General features: G+C 39.2%; 1 protein-coding gene across 1 annotated transcript in view; it reads left to right on the top strand.

Annotated features, from left to right (window-relative positions):
- FAM135B (family with sequence similarity 135 member B) overlaps positions 1–19,809 on the top strand; it is a 201,622-nt gene that overhangs the window by 127,694 nt on the left and 54,119 nt on the right. Inside the window, exons 6-7 of the mRNA XM_036401048.2 lie at positions 1,510–1,683; positions 12,327–12,453. Of these exons, the coding sequence (XP_036256941.1) occupies positions 1,510–1,683; positions 12,327–12,453 (301 nt within the window). The remainder of the gene's footprint in view (positions 1–1,509; positions 1,684–12,326; positions 12,454–19,809) is intronic.

Raw genomic sequence — 19,809 nt, 5'->3', positions numbered from 1 at the left:
ATAGCCAAAAATAAAAAGAACTGAAACATTTAGGTTATGGAATTGTGCTCTAGCCCTACACCTAATTTCTTTTATCACCTGAAAGATTAGTGTGATTTACTAGAAACAAAAGTAGTGAATTTTAGAAAATTATATTCTGCAAATATCATTGAAACATTTCTTGGAACTAGCCATGCACCACTCAGCCATCTATTCCTAGGTTTTCTAAGATCTGGAAAACAATTGGCTTCAGATGTGTCTTTAATGCCTTAAAATAATTCCTCTTTAGAAGTTTCACTTGCATTGGGAGGATCTGTTTAGGTGTGCTCCAGGTTTACAGCTCAGTCTCCTGTCCTGTAGATGACTCAGATATCATGTGGTTGACTGCACACTAGGATAGTTATTCTGAATAGTTATAAACAAACTTTTAATTAAAGTCTTGACTTTTATTTACTGAAAAAACAAAGAAAGAAACCAACCCAAAACCCAGAGAAGCTAATCGAACTTGTACTGTTTCTTGGCAGTTCAATTTCTCTTTTGAATTGTGGTCTCTTCCAAAAAGTTTTTTTTTTTTCAGATTGACAAACTGGAAAGGTGCTCAGAATATTTTAACTGTGTCTGACATAGGACTGCTTCTAACTCTCACAAATTGCCTGAGTTGATTGTTCTTACACAGAAGAACACAAGTGTTGTATTCGCTGGGAAATGCCCCAACAAAGGCTGGAATGATGAATCCGACTCCATGTTCTCAGAAGACTAATTTATTACTTTATGATACTATATTATATTAAAAATACTATACTATACTAAAGAATACAGAAAGGATACTTACTAAAATACTAAAAAGATAATAATGAAAAACTCCTGACTCTTTCCAGAGTCTTGACACAGCTTGGTCCTGATTGGCCAAAGAGTCAAAACAACTCACACTAGAATCCAATGAAATCACCTGTGGGTAAACAATCTCCAAACACATTCCACATGAGCAAAACACAGGAGAAGCAAATGAGATAAGAACTGTTTTCCTTTTCTCTGAGGCTTCTCAGCTTCCCAGGAGAAAAATCCTGGGCGAAGGGATTTTTTCAGATAATGTGAATGCCCCACATGAGCAGTGCGGTGTCCCATCTATGAAGACTCAAATAAACTGAACACTTTGCTAAATGCATTTGCTTCTGCTATTTAGATCTTGATGTACCTACTAGTGCATATCTGGACATCAAGGGCAATCACCAGGGAAAACTAGAACTGTGTCACATCTGTTCTTCTTGTATACTGTATATTCATATGTAACTCTGCATATGTTCTTTATGGTTTTTGTATTTCTGTTTATATTAATTACATCTACATTAGTATTAATATTTAAGTTTGGCACGAGCATAGCACAAGATGCTCTTCAGTTACATTAACACTTACGAAGCTGGGGAGTGATAAAATTTCATCTCAAGCCATCTCTGTCTGCTGCCTGTAGCACATTACAGGCTGTGCCAGCTCAGCCTTTCACTGACCCCTGCAAACCCCTTTCCCTTGCAGGCTGAGGGATGTGCCAGCCATCCCCATGATCAGCAGCCGCACTCTGTGCCTGCACTTCCACCCCCGCCGAGGGCTACACCACCACGTTCCCGTCATGTTCGACTATTTCCACCTCTCTGTGGTCTCCGTCACGGTGCACGCCTCCCTGGTGGCTCTGCACCAGCCTCTGATCAGGTAATGGGCACAGGAATGGCTGTGGGAAGGCAGAGGAGTTTCCTCTGCTGAGTTCTCTCATACAGTTTGTTCATTGGATGGGAGAAGCAGAGAGGATAATTTAATTTAAAGGTTTTTTTGGTCCTGGGCTGATAGGCTGGGGATTGGGGTTTAGAACTAAACTGTGACACAGACCTCTTCCCTTGGTATGAAACTGGGGATCTGGTAAAAAAATATCAAAATTTTGGGGAAGAGGTTAAGAGTTTGGATTAGCCTTGGTCTCTATTCCCCACCTGTAATGGGGAAAATTCAAATTGTGTTTTCCTTGGTTGTTTTTCCTCTTTAGTCTAAAAGCAACTAAAAGCTTTTACATTTTTTCTCTCTGATGATTTTTAAAGCATTCAGGACAGCCAGACTCATCCATGGCCTCTGTGCATGAGCATAATTCATGAAGTGGTTTGGAGGAGGCACACAGGAGTCAGTGCTGGCTAAGGCTCCACTGGATTTTCCTTTACAGCTTCATTTAGCTCGACTGTGCAGCACTATAATACCAGCTGCCATGGGGTCTAGGTGTGCTTTGTGTTATCTGAATCATAATGACAAGAAAATAATTCAGAACTACTTTAAGTAAAACAGGGCTGGAGGTCAATATCTTCTAATATTTAGAGCAGGTGAAGGGAAGCAAAGGTCTTTCTAACAATTTACCTCGAGGCCAATCTTGTCAGACCATGAGATAGAGAGGGCTGGAAGGGAGGGAGAGAACTCCTTTGGTTTTGAAGCAAAATGCAGCATTCAGATTTGTTCAGCTTCCCTTAACTCCAGCAAGGTCTTTCGTATGAAATGACCAAGAAATTTTAATTTTGTCAAATATTGTGCAAAGAGCATGGTGTCAAAAAGGAAAGACAAATCTGTAGAGTTTTTTTTTTCCTCAGGTTTGGTGTTTTGACTTAATTCTTCTTTGCTTCAGTTCTCTATCAGTGTAAAGGCATTGCTTGAACATGATTCCACAGAATGAATTGGGATTGTAAGAGGCTGTGACTGAGATTGTGAGAAGTTATGGAAGCCCCATCCCTGAAACTGTTCAAGGTCAAATTGGATGGGGCTTTGAGCAGCCTGTGTAGTGGAAGATGTCCCTGCCCCATGGCAGGAAGGTTGAAACAAGATAACCTTTAAGGTCCCTTCCAAACCAAACCATTCTAAGGCTGAATGAATCTGTGAGACATGACAGGGATGTGTCTGATACCAGCAGATCAGTGACATATCTGTGTTCTGCTGATGTGATACAGGTAACTGCTGTATCTCTGATTCTCTGTGTGTTGACTTTTTAAACAGTGAATTAGATTGTAAAAGATTACTTCTAACCAGAGAGTTTTGATCAGATAATTTGCTCATTTTTCTACTACAGGAAAGGATGAAAGAACAATAGCTTAAGAGGCTTAATGACTGTTTCCAGTTCTGTGTTATCCTCTAATGAATGGGGATGCACAGCCTTGTTACTCTTATTAGGCATAAATCACATGATGAGCAACTGCTCCATAGTCAGATTATTATAGCTTTTAAAGTACTATTTTGTGGGTATTTGTGAACTATACAATGTATTTACTTAATGTGGTGGAATGAAGATTTTTGGCAACACAATATATAGTCTCATTTTCTTGAGCCCATAAAATCATTTGCTTAAGCCCATAAAATCATTTTAAAGAGGGATAGTGAGGATTTATCTACTTCTTGATAAATATTCCAAACCCAAAGAGTTTTTATATCATGCATTCTCTATGTATAAATCAGGATGAAGACAGTAATGTAAAATAAATGGCACTTCCAAGCACTCTAAAACAAAACCAGCCAATTAAAACCTATTTGGGTTTCCCACAGCTCAGAACTTACCTTTTTATCATTTATCATTGGAGTTTATTAGAAGTATAAAAAAATTAAGTATACCATCAGATTTTTTTCATAACACAATAGAACCTGAATGACTATAGAGTTGTGGGGTTTTTTTGTCACATTATAAGAAAAAATAAACCCCAAATCATGCAATCACAGAATGGATTGGCTTGGAAGGGACCTTAAAGATCAGTTAGTTCCAGCCCTCCTGACATGGGCAGGGACATCTCCCACCAGACCAGGCTGTTGAGATCCCCATCCAGGCTGGCCTGGAACACATCCAAGGATGGGAATAATTATATTATGAAGGAAAAAAAAAAATATCTAGCAGTGTTTCACTGTGGTTTCATTTGCTACCTTGAACTGTTCCAACATGGCACATACCTTGTGTGTATATACACATTATTCCTACACATATCTGCAGACCCATATGTAAAATTGCAACAGTTCTAGACCTACCCTGAAAATAATTATGTAAAATTGAAATTCATTGCTATATTAAAGTTTTCCTGCAACACCACTTTACCTGAAGCACATCTATCAGCTCATACATACCAAGTGGACTCAGCTTTTCATATTTTGTCAGCTCTGATAAAAAATTAGATACTCTTGTTCAAGTTCTTCCATGTTGTTTGTGTTTAAAGAGGAAAACCAGCAAGACCAATCCAGGCTTTTTCCTTCAGTGTGGTGCATACTCACAAACAGCTCCTGCTGGGGAAACCTTTCCAGGGTGCCTCCATTACCTCCTGCTTCTTTGACAAGTGAACATTTTGATATTGATGCTTGTCCTGGTTGAAAATTCTGATATAATAAATATTACATTAGGTTTGAGACTTTGAAGCCCTCAACTTTTACCAGCCTGAGAATGAGTGAAATTCACATGTCTGGGATCATTTGCAGGCTTCTGGATGGGAATTTTGTGGTTCAGCTTTTCTAAATAGTGTAACACAGCTTTTTGACAGAGTCCAAGTTTATGGCAACTGCTAATGGCTTTGTGGACTTACTGAGAAAGTGAGAGGCTGAGTAGGAAGGTGGTGAGGCAGACTTTGAGTGAACTCATCTCCAGCTTTGTTAGCACAGAACCATAGAATGGTTTGGGTTGGAAAGTACCTGAAAGATATTTAAGTTCCAACTCCCCTTCCATGGGCAGGGATAAATTCCACTGTCCCAGGTTGCTCCAAGCCCCATCCAACCTGGCCTGGACACTTCATGGATGGGGCAGCCACAGCTTCTCTGGGCAACTTGCACCAGGGCCTCACCTCCCTCACAGTAAAAAAAAAAAAAAAAAAAATCCTGAAATCTGAAATAAATCTATTTTTCAGTATAAAACCATTTCCCCTTGTCCTATCACTACCTCCCCTTGTCAAACATCTCTCTCCTTCTTTTTTATAAGCTACTCCTAGGTACTGAAAGGTGCTGCAAAGTCACCCTGGAGCCTTTTCTTCTCAAGGCTGAACAATCCCAGCTCTCTCAGCCTGTCCTCAGAGGAGAGATGCTCCAGCCCTCTGATCACTTTTGTGGCCTCCTCTGAGCCTGCTCTGAGAGGTCCACACTATCCCAGAGCAGCACTGCAGGTGGGGTATCACAAGGGCAGGGCAGAGGAACAGAATCCCCTCCCTTCACCTGCTGCTCATGGAGCTTTGGATGCAGCCCAGGACGTGCTTGGCTTTCTGAGCTGCACATTTTTGGCTCCTCTCCAGTTTTCCATCCACCAGAACCCTCAGGTTCTTCTTTGCAGGGCTCTCTCAGTGAGTCTCAGTCTGTACTCTCACCTGGGAATATCCAAACTCGGGGGTGACACTTGGATCTGTTGAACCTCATGAGGGTCTTGTGGGCCCACTTATCTCCAGAGCAATCATATTTGCTGGACCTGTGGGATGACCACAAGCATGGTGTGATGCTTTGGGGCTTGGATTGCCTCATCTCTTTGCTCCTTGGGCAGCTGCATCCCTTTGCAGCAGAGAAGGGACTGCTTGGTTTTACTTGTCCTTGCTGAGCACTGAGCCAGATCTTGGTTAAAAACTCTTTCTCTGATCCTTAGAGATCTTTGACTTCTCTAAAAAGCACCCCATGAGTGGCTCAGGAAGCTGGACTGCCAGGGACCAAGTTTAAGACTTTCCTTTCCAGGCAGGAGTGGAATAATAGGGGAGAACTGCAATGTAGGGCCAGTGGCTGTGATAGCTGTTGTCTTGACCTGAAACACTTCTCCCCTCACATGTGTGGGGTACCTAAGCCCAAACCCTTTGACAAGGCACAGCAGGACACTGTGACACCAGGGCTGGAGCTGTGCTGGGGCAGAGCAGGGACAGCTGCTGTGCTGGCTGTGGTGTCTGCACTGAGTGCTTCTGGCACCTGCAGATCATGGAGTTGTATTTCAGACTTCTAGAATGTGGGAGAAATAGAGCAGAACCCACAGCCAGAGCTGGATGCCACATCCTAATATAACACAAGTGGCAGTTCTCTTTGGAAAGTTGAGAGCTTGCCTCTGGCAATCTCATTTTACCCAGGGTGACAGGAGATGAGCAGGTGAGCCTGTCAAAAGATAACCAAAAAAAGGGAACGATGTCCAAGCTTGAGTCTGCACCCCTGATGAGGCACTGCCCTCCAAAAACAGCCTGAATACCTTCCATTCTCTTACCTAAGATCCAGGGGCTAAATGTGAGCAGATACTTGTAAGAGGAAGGTGAGGAGGAGGAGGAGTGGGGGCTTTACACTCAAGTTTTCTCATTTGTATGGATGAGTTTGGTTTCTGGCCTGAGGCACTGACTTCTCCCTTAGCTCCCTGTCACTAGCCAGGGCTGTGAGTGCAGCCAGTGCTCATTAGCCCAGCTGCAGCTGTTAGGAAAGATATTTTGCTCCAGCATAACTCAGACTTCAAGGAATATTTCATTTTTTTCCCCAAGGAAACTTTGGTGGGTCTGTGGTGTAGAGGTCTGCATAGTCTCAGGCATGCTGCAAGCACAGTGCCTTACTTACACTGGACTCACTTAGGAGGCAAACACAAGAAACATGGCTCATTAATTCTAGAGAGCTCTTCACTGCTTCCCAAAGAATGAAAACCCAATCCACCAAGGAAATTAAAAAAAGCCAGTCTTGAAATTGCTGCAGATAAGCAGATCCTTTGCCATGGGCAGCTGGCAAACCTGTTTCCCCTTGCTTACACATGAGAGGGGTTTATTTTTCCCAGCTTTCTGGATTCTCCTCAACTTTCTATTCCTTTCCCCAATTCCAGACATAAGTTTATGTGAAAAAAAAAAAAAAAAGAGTAGGCTTTCAGGATTTTACTTGTTAACATTGAATTTTTAATTGTTCATCTCCAAATCACTGTGAAAAACCAAGAAATCTTGGTGAAATCTGAGATGGGGAAATAATATAATATAAATTTTGTTGGTAGAGCAACCAAGACACAGATACTCAGTTTTTCAGTGTCTTTACCTTGTTCTTTCTGGAAGAGGAAACAGAATCAGAGGGGCACAGTGTATTTAAAGACTGCTGATCTAGCCCTGATCTTGTTCTCTGCTTCCCTACACTGAGGAATTAGGCCAAGCCTGGCCCTTCTTGAGCAATTTTATCTCATCTAAATTTGTTTATTTCCAGGCATTCTCCTGTTCCTCAAAAGCACAACTGAACCATCTATAAGTGATACACACACTGTGCTGCCTTGTGTACCTTGAATCTGGGTGCAGATTATGCAGGTCCATTCTCCTACAGCTGGAAGTGTTGCTGGCTCCTACCTATGGGCAGCTTGTGTCTGAAACTGAACAAATCATTTACTGGGGACTAAAGTTCTTCACTTATTCCCCCTCTCCACACTATTAGCAAATAAATTAATCTGTAGAAAGAAATAGAATTTTTATGCAGTAAAGAGCTATTCCTTCCATAATATGTTTATTAGAAGAATATTGGTTTATATTATTTTCCTCTAGGAATACATCTGTTATAACTGGGTGGCTTTTCCTTTGAATTTTCTTTTATTTGGTAGTTTGTTTCATATCTGCAAAGATAAACCTCCACTTTGTCATGCCATTCTCCTGTGCTACCAGCTGAGAAATCACATAAGAAAAGCATGACAATTTCTGAATCAAATTTAAAAAGAAAAATCCCACTCAAAAGTAAATTAAATATCACCACATAGCTTTATCTGCTTTCAAGTTTTATAGCAACTAAGGTTAAGTTCAGGACAAATGAGCCAGCATTTTCCAGCAGTCAAAAATCACTAAAGATTTCAAAACAGATTCCCCCTCAACTCTGTTGGTATCTAAGGAGAGATATGTATTTTCATTAAAATTTAATTTTAATAAACCTTATCAGTTTTACCCAAAAAGCTCAGAACATTTTACAGTCACAGATTAGAACCTTAGTGAAACTCCTTGAGTAAGAGAGGATCATGTCTAGAGCAACACAATCCATAAACATCCACAGATTGTTCTTAAAAAAAAAATAACAGATCACCCATGTACCCTATGGCAATGTGCCAGTAGGATTTGGCCAAAAACTATATTAAAGGTTTGAGTTAAAACAATGAGGGAAATCAGTGTTGTCACTACAATTTTCCTGATCTGTGGGAGAAGGCAGTTACTGGTGAAATGCAAAGCGATGTTAGTGAGGTCTGTGAGGCTTTAATTCTGAGTTATGCTATTTCTATGGGACTGATTTATATTTTAAATTTTTAAAGCAGTAGTATTTTATGTATAAGGTACTGAGATATAAAGAAGTAGTTTCTCCAAGGATCTGGCCTAAATGGGACACAAATTCATTTCTCAAATTTCCACTCCTGGTTTACTCACAAGATTGAAATTTCTTGTCGTTAGAAATATGATGATTATGTGTGTATGAAGGTTGTTTATACAGTTTGATAATTTATATAGTGCAAGGTAGGTTTTTTTTTCCCCAAGCAAGAATCAGATCCTATTTTTTCCCCCATTCTGATAAAAACTTGCCTTTGTAAAAAAATTGTTTTGCTTACCAAAAAATCCCCAAACAACTAAACCCTTCCCTGCTACAAAAATAAAGACCCAAAACCCCAAAACAAAACTAAAAATGAAAGAAAAGTATTTCTTTTTTGGGCAGGTGAATCTGAAAGAGAGCATGGTTTTCTATTAAACTACCCTAAAGTAATTTTTCGGATTTGCTTCAATAACACATCTGAATTAACATTTATCAAGGGCATTCAGTTTCTTATGCTAGGAAATTGTAATTTCATTTATATGTAAGATAATTGTCCACAGAAGAGAAAAAAACAGGGAATGATAATTTAATATTTTGTGCTACACAAGAACCTAGTGTTGCCACATTGAATTCTGCAATAGCAAGTTCAAAAGAACCAGAAAGTTCAACACTTATTACAATGAGCAATTCATTCCAAAAGATGTTACAGAGGCCAAAAGTATAAATCACAAAGTCATGGACACAAATTCATAGAAGGTAACCATGACTGCTGGAAATAATTGCTTGAATATAACCTTTGAGTCAGAAAGGTCTTAAATTTTGATTGCTGGATCTTGCAGGCCGTAATGAAGGGAAAAAAAAATGGACTTTTCAAGGCAGTTTACTGTACTGTGTGTCCACAGATGACTACTGCAATAATTGGGAGACTCCTTTGAAGGATAAGGGTATAAAATCATAGAGTTATAGAATGGTTTGGGTTGGAAGGGACCTTAAAGATCATCTCATTCCCTGCCATGGGCAGGGACACCTTCCACTGGACCAGGTGGCTCAGGGCCCCATCCAAGCTGGCCTTAAAATCTTCCAGGGATGGGGCATCTACAAATTCCCTTGGTAACCTGAGCCAGGGCCTCACCAGCTCATGGTCTCATGGATAAGGTTATCAAAAGGCCAGCTCAAAGAGAACCCATGAAACATTTCACTGAAAATATTAATAGTTCTGCATGCACACACTTTAATCCTCTTGGGCACACACACATGTTACCTCTTTTGACCTTTTTTATCCTGACTCCAATTAAAAGCTGAGGTTATCATACTGGATAAGGATCTAAATGTTGATATTAAATCACTGCTATTAAATAGATAGTCCAAATGGACACATAAGTAACCAAGGTTCATGATTCATATAAATGAGAATGGTTACAGAAATAATTAGAAGAAATAAATACAGTGAAAAAATAATTGATGTAGCAATGAACCTGTTATTGCTAATAAAAATTTTCTTCCATCACAATGTACTTCAGATAATATTAGAGGGACTCAGCAGTTTGTAAGCCTTCCACTTAAACTTACCCTCAGCAGACTGATGATGTTTTGGCACGTTTCCCAAAAGAAGGTTTTTGTTTTACAGTGCTATGTGAAATCAATTTCCATAAAACCAGCAGATTAAACCCCCTTCTCTGCTCTAAAAGCAAACGATAAACAAAAAAAGGCATTAAAAACTGCTCTTCTTTCCCTTTAAACCTTTGAAAGCTTTGCTCATATTCAAATGAAGAGTTTTTATATGTGCACAGAACATTTGTTTAAGCTTCTCTCTCTGATACCACAGCAATCATTTTTTATTTTTGTTTCTTGAGCCTTTCCAGCAGACCACAGCAGACAACATCGTTCAATAACAGCTGAAATTATTCAGAGCAGTGTATAGCTCTTGTCTGTTGGAAATAGCTTTATTTATTTGTTTATTTATTTATTGCTTTTATCTTAAATGGTGCATGTAGGATATACATGGAAAGCCTTCCTGCTGCTTAGAAGCAACCAGCTGGAAATTGCTTTGATCACATAAATTAAAATATACATAAGCAAGAATAGATATTTGCTGATTTGTTCTACCCCATCCTCCTTCTTATGGAATGACCTTTTTGCCAGTATTTATCTATAACAAGCAGCAGTTTTGTTCTACAGACAAGACAGGGATTTGTGTTCAACCTTCTGAAACTGGTCCAATTTGTAATTTTGCTTGAGATCTTTTTTCCAATGTTGCAAAACTCTTTCACACAAGAACCTCACCTTTTGTATGGCTATTAACAAATTTTTTTTTGTTTGTATCTTTATTATAAATCCTTCCAGAATTCAAGAAGTATTTTGGGAATACTCCCAGGCAGATGGTGTGATTCTTGGGGCTGCCCTGTGCAGGGTCAAAAGTTGGATTTTGGTGATTCTTGTGGCTCCTTTCCATCTCAGGATGTTTTGTGATTCTATGATTCTCTGTTTTCTGTGTGTTTCTGTATAGCACTCAGCACTTTTTGGTAAAGGCAACCTGTCCTTAAAAACTGAATCTGGTGTAGATATCATTTTATTAGTTTTATCTGAGCTGATGTGACCATGTGATACACATCTACACAGAGAAATAACTTTGGATTGGAAAGGCATTGCAGCAGGAGTGGCACTTCCCTGTGGCTTCTAGTTCTGGCACATTATGGTTTTAAGATATTTTTTGTGCTCTCCATCCTGGAAGGTTTTATTCTTTCAAGAAGACCAGGTCTCCTGGGTACAAGGGGATTTGGGATTCTTGGATGGGCATCAGATACCTGTGGATGGTGATCCCAGTTTGAGAGCTGTAGCACAAAGCCAGTGGCATTGCATCTGCACTTGGTACAAACAGCAAATGTGTTTTTCCTTTTCCTCTACAGTTCATAATTTCAGTTCCACCTTTTTCTGCATGTTTTTTAAGAACATTTCTGGTTGCTTTCATTGCACTTTAGTGATCACAGTTGGTAATTTGACTCATTGCATTCCCCACAAGTAGACTAATTTCCCTCTTGAAATATTGATGTAGTTTGTGTACAGCATGTGTTATCAGAAGGACTAACAGTATGGTTATCTCATCTCCAGTTGTTGATGAGACAGTCATCCAGCCTCTCTTTACAGTCCACAATTAGAATTAAATACTTGGAGGGTAAAATTCCTCTGATCTGTTTGATATCACTGCTTCAGCAAGAGATGACTCATGCTGGAAATGCCAGTTCCTCTCCAATGAATATAAAGGCATCATTAACTGGGGTGTAAGTACTGCTCAGATTAGTCCAAAGTATGAGCCCTGACTGTGCATCAATACTCTGGTGGGCTTGATGCTGAGTAAACTTCAGACAGGTTATTCCACCCTTAATGGGTTCTTGGTCTTCAACAGCAAATGTACAAATATAGCCAGAAGGGAGCACTAACCACAATAGTCAGCACTGAGAATAAAACAACTTACATTCTGACAGTTTTTTTTGAGGAAGAATTTGGATAACAGTGAAATCACATTGCACCCAGAAAAAATAAAGATTTTTTTGGCTGAAGTCTTATCCTTTTGGTGCTGAAAGCTAATGCCATGGGAGAGTGAGAAGTGGCAACCAAACTTCCAATCTACTATAAGTTTGGGATGAGCTAGAAAAGATATCAGTAATTAGGAGAGATCATGCACAACTCAGAGAGGAAGGGTTAAAGACAAAAGTGTGGTTAAAGACAAAGATGTTGCATCCATCAAGGTGCAAGCTGATGAGAGGTGGCATAAGAATGTGATCTGTGTGGGTAGATGGAAAGGTTGTGTTGATGAGATGTTATGCTGGAGAAAGATCTGTAAAATAGCAGAGAAAGGAGTGAGTTAAAGATAACAGTCAAATCACCTGACTGAATGCCTAGAAAACAAACTTCATTCACATTACTGCACACTGGGCAATGACCATTTTCAAGGAAAACATGAATTTACAGTTCAACTTGAAATAAACAAAAGCAAAACTCACCAAAATTGTAAATCTTTTCTAAGAAGGAAATAGTACTGGGACAACAATGATTCTTCTCTAACAATGCTCCTCTGATTACTTTTTTCTTCTCAATTTTTCTCCTTCTAGTTTTGCTCGTCCAGGCAAAGGTTCATGGCTTGGTAAAGGCAACCTGGAGGCAGGACCAGACCAGTCCAGTATGTCATTAGAAAATCTAGTGTTTGGAGCTGGCTACTGCAAGCCCACTTCTTCAGAGGTAAGGAGGATGAGGAATGATGTCTTACCTCAATTCCATCACACAGAGCATCCACATTGTCTGTGGAGAACATGTAATGGTTTTATATTTCCCATAGAGGGATTTTTTGGAAGAATGACCCTTCAAACATTTCTGCATGAACCACCTGGCACTTGGCTACACAATTCCTGGGTGTTCAGTCCCCACCTCCATGGGCCATTTCATGGTTCAAGATGTATGCATATACCCCCCCCAGATAGTGACACTTTTAAGACAGGATTCACCTGACCAGGTGTCTGATGTCAGGTGAAATTAATTATTCAGGAAAAGGTCCTGGCTTGCAGTTCTTGTGTATGACAGTCAGAGGATATGAGTCATTATTAAGGATGTTATGGAAGAAGGTTTTGTGTCCAAGAGTATTGTGTGTGCTGGTGACAGGGTGTTACACACAATGCAGGTCCCACAGTTAGTGTGTGTCTTTTATCTTGCTACTTACCACAGGTAAAAAGGTGCAATTTTTGTGCAATTTTTAAAAGAAAGTTGGTTGTTTTAAAATGATTCATTGATTTTTTTGTTGATCTTTTTTCTAATTTCTTTTTTATGTTAAGTGCTAGTATTTTTGGTTTTTTGTTGGTTTTTTTAAGTCAAAAATGTTTCCTCAGCCCTAGAAACTCACCCCAGAATATTGCAACCATTAACCTGTTAAGAAACCTTGATTCAAGGCTTCTGATTAACATGCTGCCCTCAGCTTCCCTCAACCTTTCCTGTCAAAGCTTTTCTGTATAAATATTAAAAATATGCAAGCCTAGAGCAGTTAGTACAGAGGAACTACCAGGGAATTAACGAGGGCTGAGAGAATGTTTGGCCTGAGGCTGCTATCCCAAACATTGGGTCAGTGTATGCTTTTGGCAAACAAACTGACCTCAAACTCTGCCTCTCTGGTACACATCATAGACATTTAAATAACTGTTTGTATTTTGGGCCAATCTCATCACATTAGAGAGAGTCTTCTTTGGAGAGTGGTGCCTATTTTCATTATCCTCTAGATAAGTTTCTGTTAAAATAAGAGAAATGGAAAGTTCTCCCCTCCCATTTTTGCTTTTTTATCATGGAGAATCTTGGTCTGTTGTAATTAGAAAAAAAAAAACCCCAAACTTATTTCCTTCCCAATTTTCTTCCTTAGCTGGAAACTCTATCTTCTACCTATCTCTGTGACTAATTTTTTTTAATGGCAGGATAACTGTGAGTTGACCTTAACTGGAAGGCAGGTGCTCACCAAGACATTCTATCATTCCCCTTCTCAACAGGACAGGGTGCAATAGAGAAAAATTGTGGGTAAAGTCAGTTTAATGAAGCAAAATTAAGGCCATGTGCAGAAGCAAAGGAAAACAAAAGATTCATTCTCTCTTCCCATCAGCAAGTGATGTCAAATCACTTCCTGGGAAGTGGGGCTTCAGGGTGTGAAGTGGTTTCTCTGGAACACAAACATTATAACAGTGAATGCTCCCCCTTCACCTCCTTTTCCTCAGCTTTTATTACTCAGCACACATCCTATGGTATGGAATATCCCTTTGGCCAGCTTGGGTCAGCTGGCCTGGCTGTGTCCCCTCCCAGGGTCTTGCTCACTCCCACCCTGCTGATGGGGGAATGTTGGAGACAGTGCTGGTGCTGGTGCTTGATGCCTTGTCAAGGCTGCCTAGAACAGAGACCAAACAGAGCTAAAGAATAAAGTGGGGATTTATTAAAAGGCCTCCATGGATACACCTTGGGCAGCACAAGAACCCAGCCAGGGCTACACCCAAGATGAACCCAAAATGGTCACAAAAAATGGGTGACCAAACATGAGGTCTCTCACTTTTATAAGTTCTGGTCCATTTGCATATTGGAGTTAATTGTCCAATTATAGCTGTAGCTTATGAAGTCCCATCCTTGTTTTTCTGTCTTCAGTCCATGTTGTTTATGCTCTTGGGCCTAAAATTTGGATCATTTGTCCTTGGTCCACAGCTAGAGAAGGAATTGTTTTGTCTACCTGCTCTGTGCAGAGAGCTTACCATCCCCTAATATGAAGCTCAGAACTACACACTGAAGCAGTACAGAATCTGAAAATATAAAAGCTAAAACCTGAGGCATCATGCTCAGCAGGAGCCAAAACACTGCAGTGCCACCAGCACCTCTGCAGCCACCAATGCCCAGCACAGCACTGGGAGGGCTGCCATGGGCAAAGTTAACTCCATCCCAGTCAGAGCCAATACAATTATTATTATCCTAGCAGATGAACTATGAAATACCAAAAGGAAATTGCTCTGCCAAGAACTGGCTTTAGCACACTGCTACCCTGCAGTCATCAGAATGCCACACACCAACCATCATAAATATAATTCTGCACAGTCCACATGGCCAGATGTGCATTTGCTTAGCTTCAGAAACCTCCATAAGTCATGACATCTGTTCTTGAGTTGAGTGTTTTAATTTAATAGACCATGATGGCCTTTTTGCCTATGCATGATGCATGATAATGAGCAAAAGCTATTTTCTCTTGGCTTAACTTTAAAAAAAAAATAAAATTCAGAGCTAGAAAAGAAACTGTTGTGGGGCTATGCCTAATTCCAAAAAAAGGGTATGTGACTGACTGCTGGTTTATATGGAAGTTTATATCAGGCTGTAAGGGATTGAAGGAAGAGGAGTAATATTAGTTCTTACCATGCTGTAGTGCTTGGTCCTGGGTCAAGTTTTCTTCCCTCTAAATACTTGTAGATATGATTCCAGGTTGTTTGAATGTATTTAATAGACTTCAATTGGTTTGGAGAATTTTGCATCATGGCCAGTGGGCATGGGAATGGATTCTACCCTTTTCATGAAGTAAAAATCCCCAAAACCTGCAGACTTCTCTGATGACTTTATGTATATTTTTGTTAGGACCTTCCCTACTCCATGTCTGAATTAGAAACTGTTGATTACCAGAGCTCAAAATATACTCTACATATTTCTGTTTGTAAACTATTCTGATTTGATGCAACTGGCTAAATCTGGGGTGAAGCGTTAATAGATCTGGTCTTCCAAGGCTGACAAAGCTTGGAAGAGAGGCAGAATATGGGGAAATCAATTGTATAGGGATGTTGGTTAGTTTCTTTTTATGTCATAAACTGCCATGGAACATTTAGTCCATGATTGGTCTATGGACTATGGATAGTTGGTCTATTCTGTTTTTAATTTGTTTAGCTCTGTTTTCATCTCCTTCTACATTTCATGTGCATTTCTGTGTTTTCCTTGATCTAAGAAGTCTCCAGGCTTAAGCTCTTAAAATGCATCTCCTGAGCAAGTGCTTTCTGTTCAGTATCTTCTAGGGAACCAAATCTGATTATTCAGTTTACTCAAAGACTGCAAACAGTCAAGACTTTCCTTATTTTAGCCTTAGTTATTGTGAGTAAACCAAATAGAGCTTTCTTTTCCCCTGGCAGATGCAGGTAGATTATTTTTCCAGAATACTTTACCAGAATGCTCCTGGATTTCAGTGTAGGAACTCTAAATCACTGCACCCTTTTTGCCAGGTCTAAGCATAAAACCCCTGGAAAGGTGTGGTTTTTGGTGTCTGAAGCCTTATTAACTCCACAGTTTATTCATTTTCATAGGTTTGTTATAAAATCTACAAATTAGAGAAGCAGATTGGATCACAAAAGTAAATTTTGTTCTCACTAGTGTCATCACATGCAGTAGATGGATTAGTGGCATGGTGTTTTTAGTTTGTGTTGCAAGGGTTTTGGTACCAGAGGGGAAAGTGGGACCAGGGGAGCCTTCTGTGAGAGGAAAGAAGAACCTTCCCCCACATTAAACAAAGACAATCCACCAGTCATAGTTCAGAAAAGATCTGAACATAGTAGAGTAGTGGCTGGGTTTGCAGTAGTCTTAAACCCCCAGGAAAGCCAGAAATGTGCTGAAATATGATATTAAAACTGCCAATTTATGTTTTCCAGGTATTTCTTGAATACAAAGTAGAAGATTCTTACCTTGGTATATCATATATAGGTCATACTTTCCATTTATCCTCTTTTTTCCTGATAGGACTTGGGTGCATCAGAGAGTTAATGTTCTTTTTAGGCCCACAGGTTGACTGTGGAAGTGCTCATCTAGTTTATGTCACTGATTTGCTTTTTCCTCACTGAAAAGGCATTTGACTGCCTTAACTTTTAAAGATAGTCTGCATCAATCAGCTTTTCTTTCCACTTCCTGACCCAATCTTCTGCAATTGGGATGCTGAGGTGCTACTGCTTAATGACAGATCCTGAAGGGTTCTTGTTCTGCACTTCTGACTTCTCACTGTGGAGATTAATTAATGCCAGCAGCTTTGGATTGTACATGTGCATTTTCCTTGGTACTCACCAAATGACTTCTGGACATTACTGACACTTTCCTCATCTCCTGGCTTAGCAGAGTAGTTATAATAATTAATTCTATTTAAACCTAGGTGATTTTTTAACACCCTTCTGTCTCTTCCCATTCCCCTACCTAGCAAACAGGGAACTTCCTTTTCCCCTTTCCTCCTTTCCTCCCTCTCTAACATTTTTATATATCTATACTGCACTTTTCCCTTCAAGCACAATTAAGACAACAAAGATATTTGAAAGAAGATGTTTTTGGTTGTCAGACAAATATGAAGAAAGACAATTTTGTGGTCAAAAAACTAGACAAGAATAATCTACAGAATAATAAAATCTATGAAATAATAAGAAGCACTAGAATTTTTTCAAGTTATTTTCAGCCCATAACCTATGCTCACAGGGAATATATATCACTGTAGATATGTGTTCAAAATAGGATCATATCTACTGCAGTCTTGGGAGATGGCAGTGGGGTGAAACAGCTTCATGAGCTATGTGTGACTGGTGTCCCTTTGGGGAACCTGAATTCCCCTCTGTGTCTGCTAAATTACTTTTCGGTGTGAGGAAGTTCAAGAGGTTGTTTTGGATGTTACGAGGTCTCAACTCCACACTGACTCACTCTTTCAGGTGATCTCAACTGCCCTAAGAGCTGAATACTGGAAAATTACAGCAGTTTTATTTATCTACAATAAAATAAACTATTCCTTGCAGATCTGCAAATTGAGTGGTCACTAACACTTCAGGATTTCTGTGCCTTATCCAGTAGCATAAACCTCTTCTGTATTCACTGTTGTCAGGCTGGTTTAATGTCTTTGTAATATTGTGCATCACATGCCTGCTGTGTTATAATCAAGTTGAATCAATGGCATACTGGGGATTATTAATAAACTGTACTCACAGTAATCTTATTTTCATTTGGCTAGCAGTTGCACTGCAGATAAATTGACTTCTAAGTAATCAGATTGATTAATCATATGATTTCTCATTAATAAGGTACTGGTGTTTGATGAGAAGTGTTCTTCTTTCATCTAGCATTGATGCAGCAATCCCAAAAGACATGAGGTTTATGCCTAGCATAACACAAGGACCAGGAGTGTCATTCAAATAAAATTTGTTGATGATAAATGTTCTTTTCCACAGACAGTTTGCTAATATTTTCATCTTTTCAGCAACATATGCAAAACCTGAGCTATTCTAGCCTAGCACCAAAACATTTTTCAAACCCACATTTTTATGTCTCATAGCAGTCATCTGTGGTTTAGTCTTCTTTTTTTTCTCTGTAGTTATGGATCTTTGGTCAAATAGTTCACTTTTTCAGCTTGAAGTGAGAAGACCCTGAGATTATTTCAGTTCATTTGAGCATAGAGCTAATAACCCCAAAGTTGTGGGTTTGATCCCTGTCCAGGCCATTCACTTAAAAGTTCAGCTTGATGATCCTTGTAGATCCCTTCCAGCTCAGAATATGCTTTGATTCTGTAGTAATTGTGCATCAGAGAGGAGCCCAAATAGGATCTATTGTGAGAATTGTAATATTTAATATGATTCTGTGGTCCTAAGACAGCTGATACATATTACTGGGGTTTTTTAATCAAATTTTCAAAAATCCCGGTATTTAAAATAGCTTTTACTTATAACTGCTCAATGTAGTTTACATCAGAATTTCATCTAGTATTGTTAATTTTACATGGAAATGCCTTTTGTTTTCATCTCAGACTTCTCTGCTTGGGTGTGAGTCTTGAATGGCAAACACTTCTTTCATGTGTTAGAATGCATTTGTAATGGGTGGTTTTAAAAGATTCCTTGGGTGTCTTGCTGATGCAAATGGTGATTAGCTGTGACTGGGACTCCAGCAGATGTCCAACACATAATTATTCTGAAATACTAAGACAGCTGATATACTGCTCTTTATAAAGTGAAATGACAAGTATCTTTAATCAGTATGTTCAAGGCATCATTCGTGGTAATTACTGATGAAATCTTTAATCTTTGGTTGCCTGAAGATAAATGGCTGATCTCTAGAAAAAACCAAATGATCTCCTAGATGTAGCAGAAAATATGTAACTAATAATGTGACAATAACTGGTTTCTTTAATCACTGGCATATTTCTTTTCTGTGATTCTTACTTTCTGATCTGACATATGCAGCATATAGCAAAGCAATGATCTGCATTTTTATAGAGTTCAAAACTGAGATTAATTTGGGTTTAGGCCTGTAAAATGGTGTTAAAAAAGCCTTGTAATCTTTTTGCTATGGGTGTTCAATGAAAATGCCCTGACATCAACTGGAGATTCTCATGAGACTCCAGATGGGAGGGTGATGGTGACTTATTCTGGAGAAAATCCTTGGGAATTGCTCATATTGGACTGATAATTTATTCCTTTTGTTAAGCAATAGAATTTTCATAGGAAGTTGCTCTTTTTGTATGGTTTTTTTGCTATTTTTCTGCATTGTTTATGTATTGGAAATAATTAGATTGTTGCATTCTCTTTCTAAATCTCATCTAGACTTACATAACTGAAAGTATTTTTATTATGGCTAATTTAGAGGGTTGTGAGTAGTGTGGTAAAAGGCAGACTAAGCATGGAGAACATATTTCTCTTTCACAGCTACTATTAGAGTTATATACTGAAGAATTTATTTGGCTTCCCTCACCATAATTTCTCACTTTGTCTGCATCCATTTATGTGGTTCACTTGGCTGACATTCTTTCAATTCAAGGTATTCCTTTCTAAAGATTTCAGCATTGATATTTCAGGAATTTTATAGGAAGGGGCTTGTGCAATACCTTTTTTTTTTTCTTTATTTCCTGAAGCAAAGTGCAGTAGCAGTGGGAACAGACTTTTTACTCCTCACTTCAGGAGCTGGACTTGTCTGCTCTCTAATTTTTGAAAGAATGTTTTATTATTCACTTTTTCTTTCTTCTCAGTATTTTTCCCAGTGGTACCTTGCTTAAAAATCATGTTCATGTGCCCTAAGGAACACTGATCCTTAGCTCCTAAG

Source organism: Molothrus ater, chromosome 1 (assembly GCF_012460135.2).
Source record: "Molothrus ater isolate BHLD 08-10-18 breed brown headed cowbird chromosome 1, BPBGC_Mater_1.1, whole genome shotgun sequence".
NCBI lineage: Eukaryota > Metazoa > Chordata > Aves > Passeriformes > Icteridae > Molothrus > Molothrus ater.
Note: the sequence above shows the minus strand (reverse complement) of the source record. Positions and strands in the feature narration are given on the sequence as shown.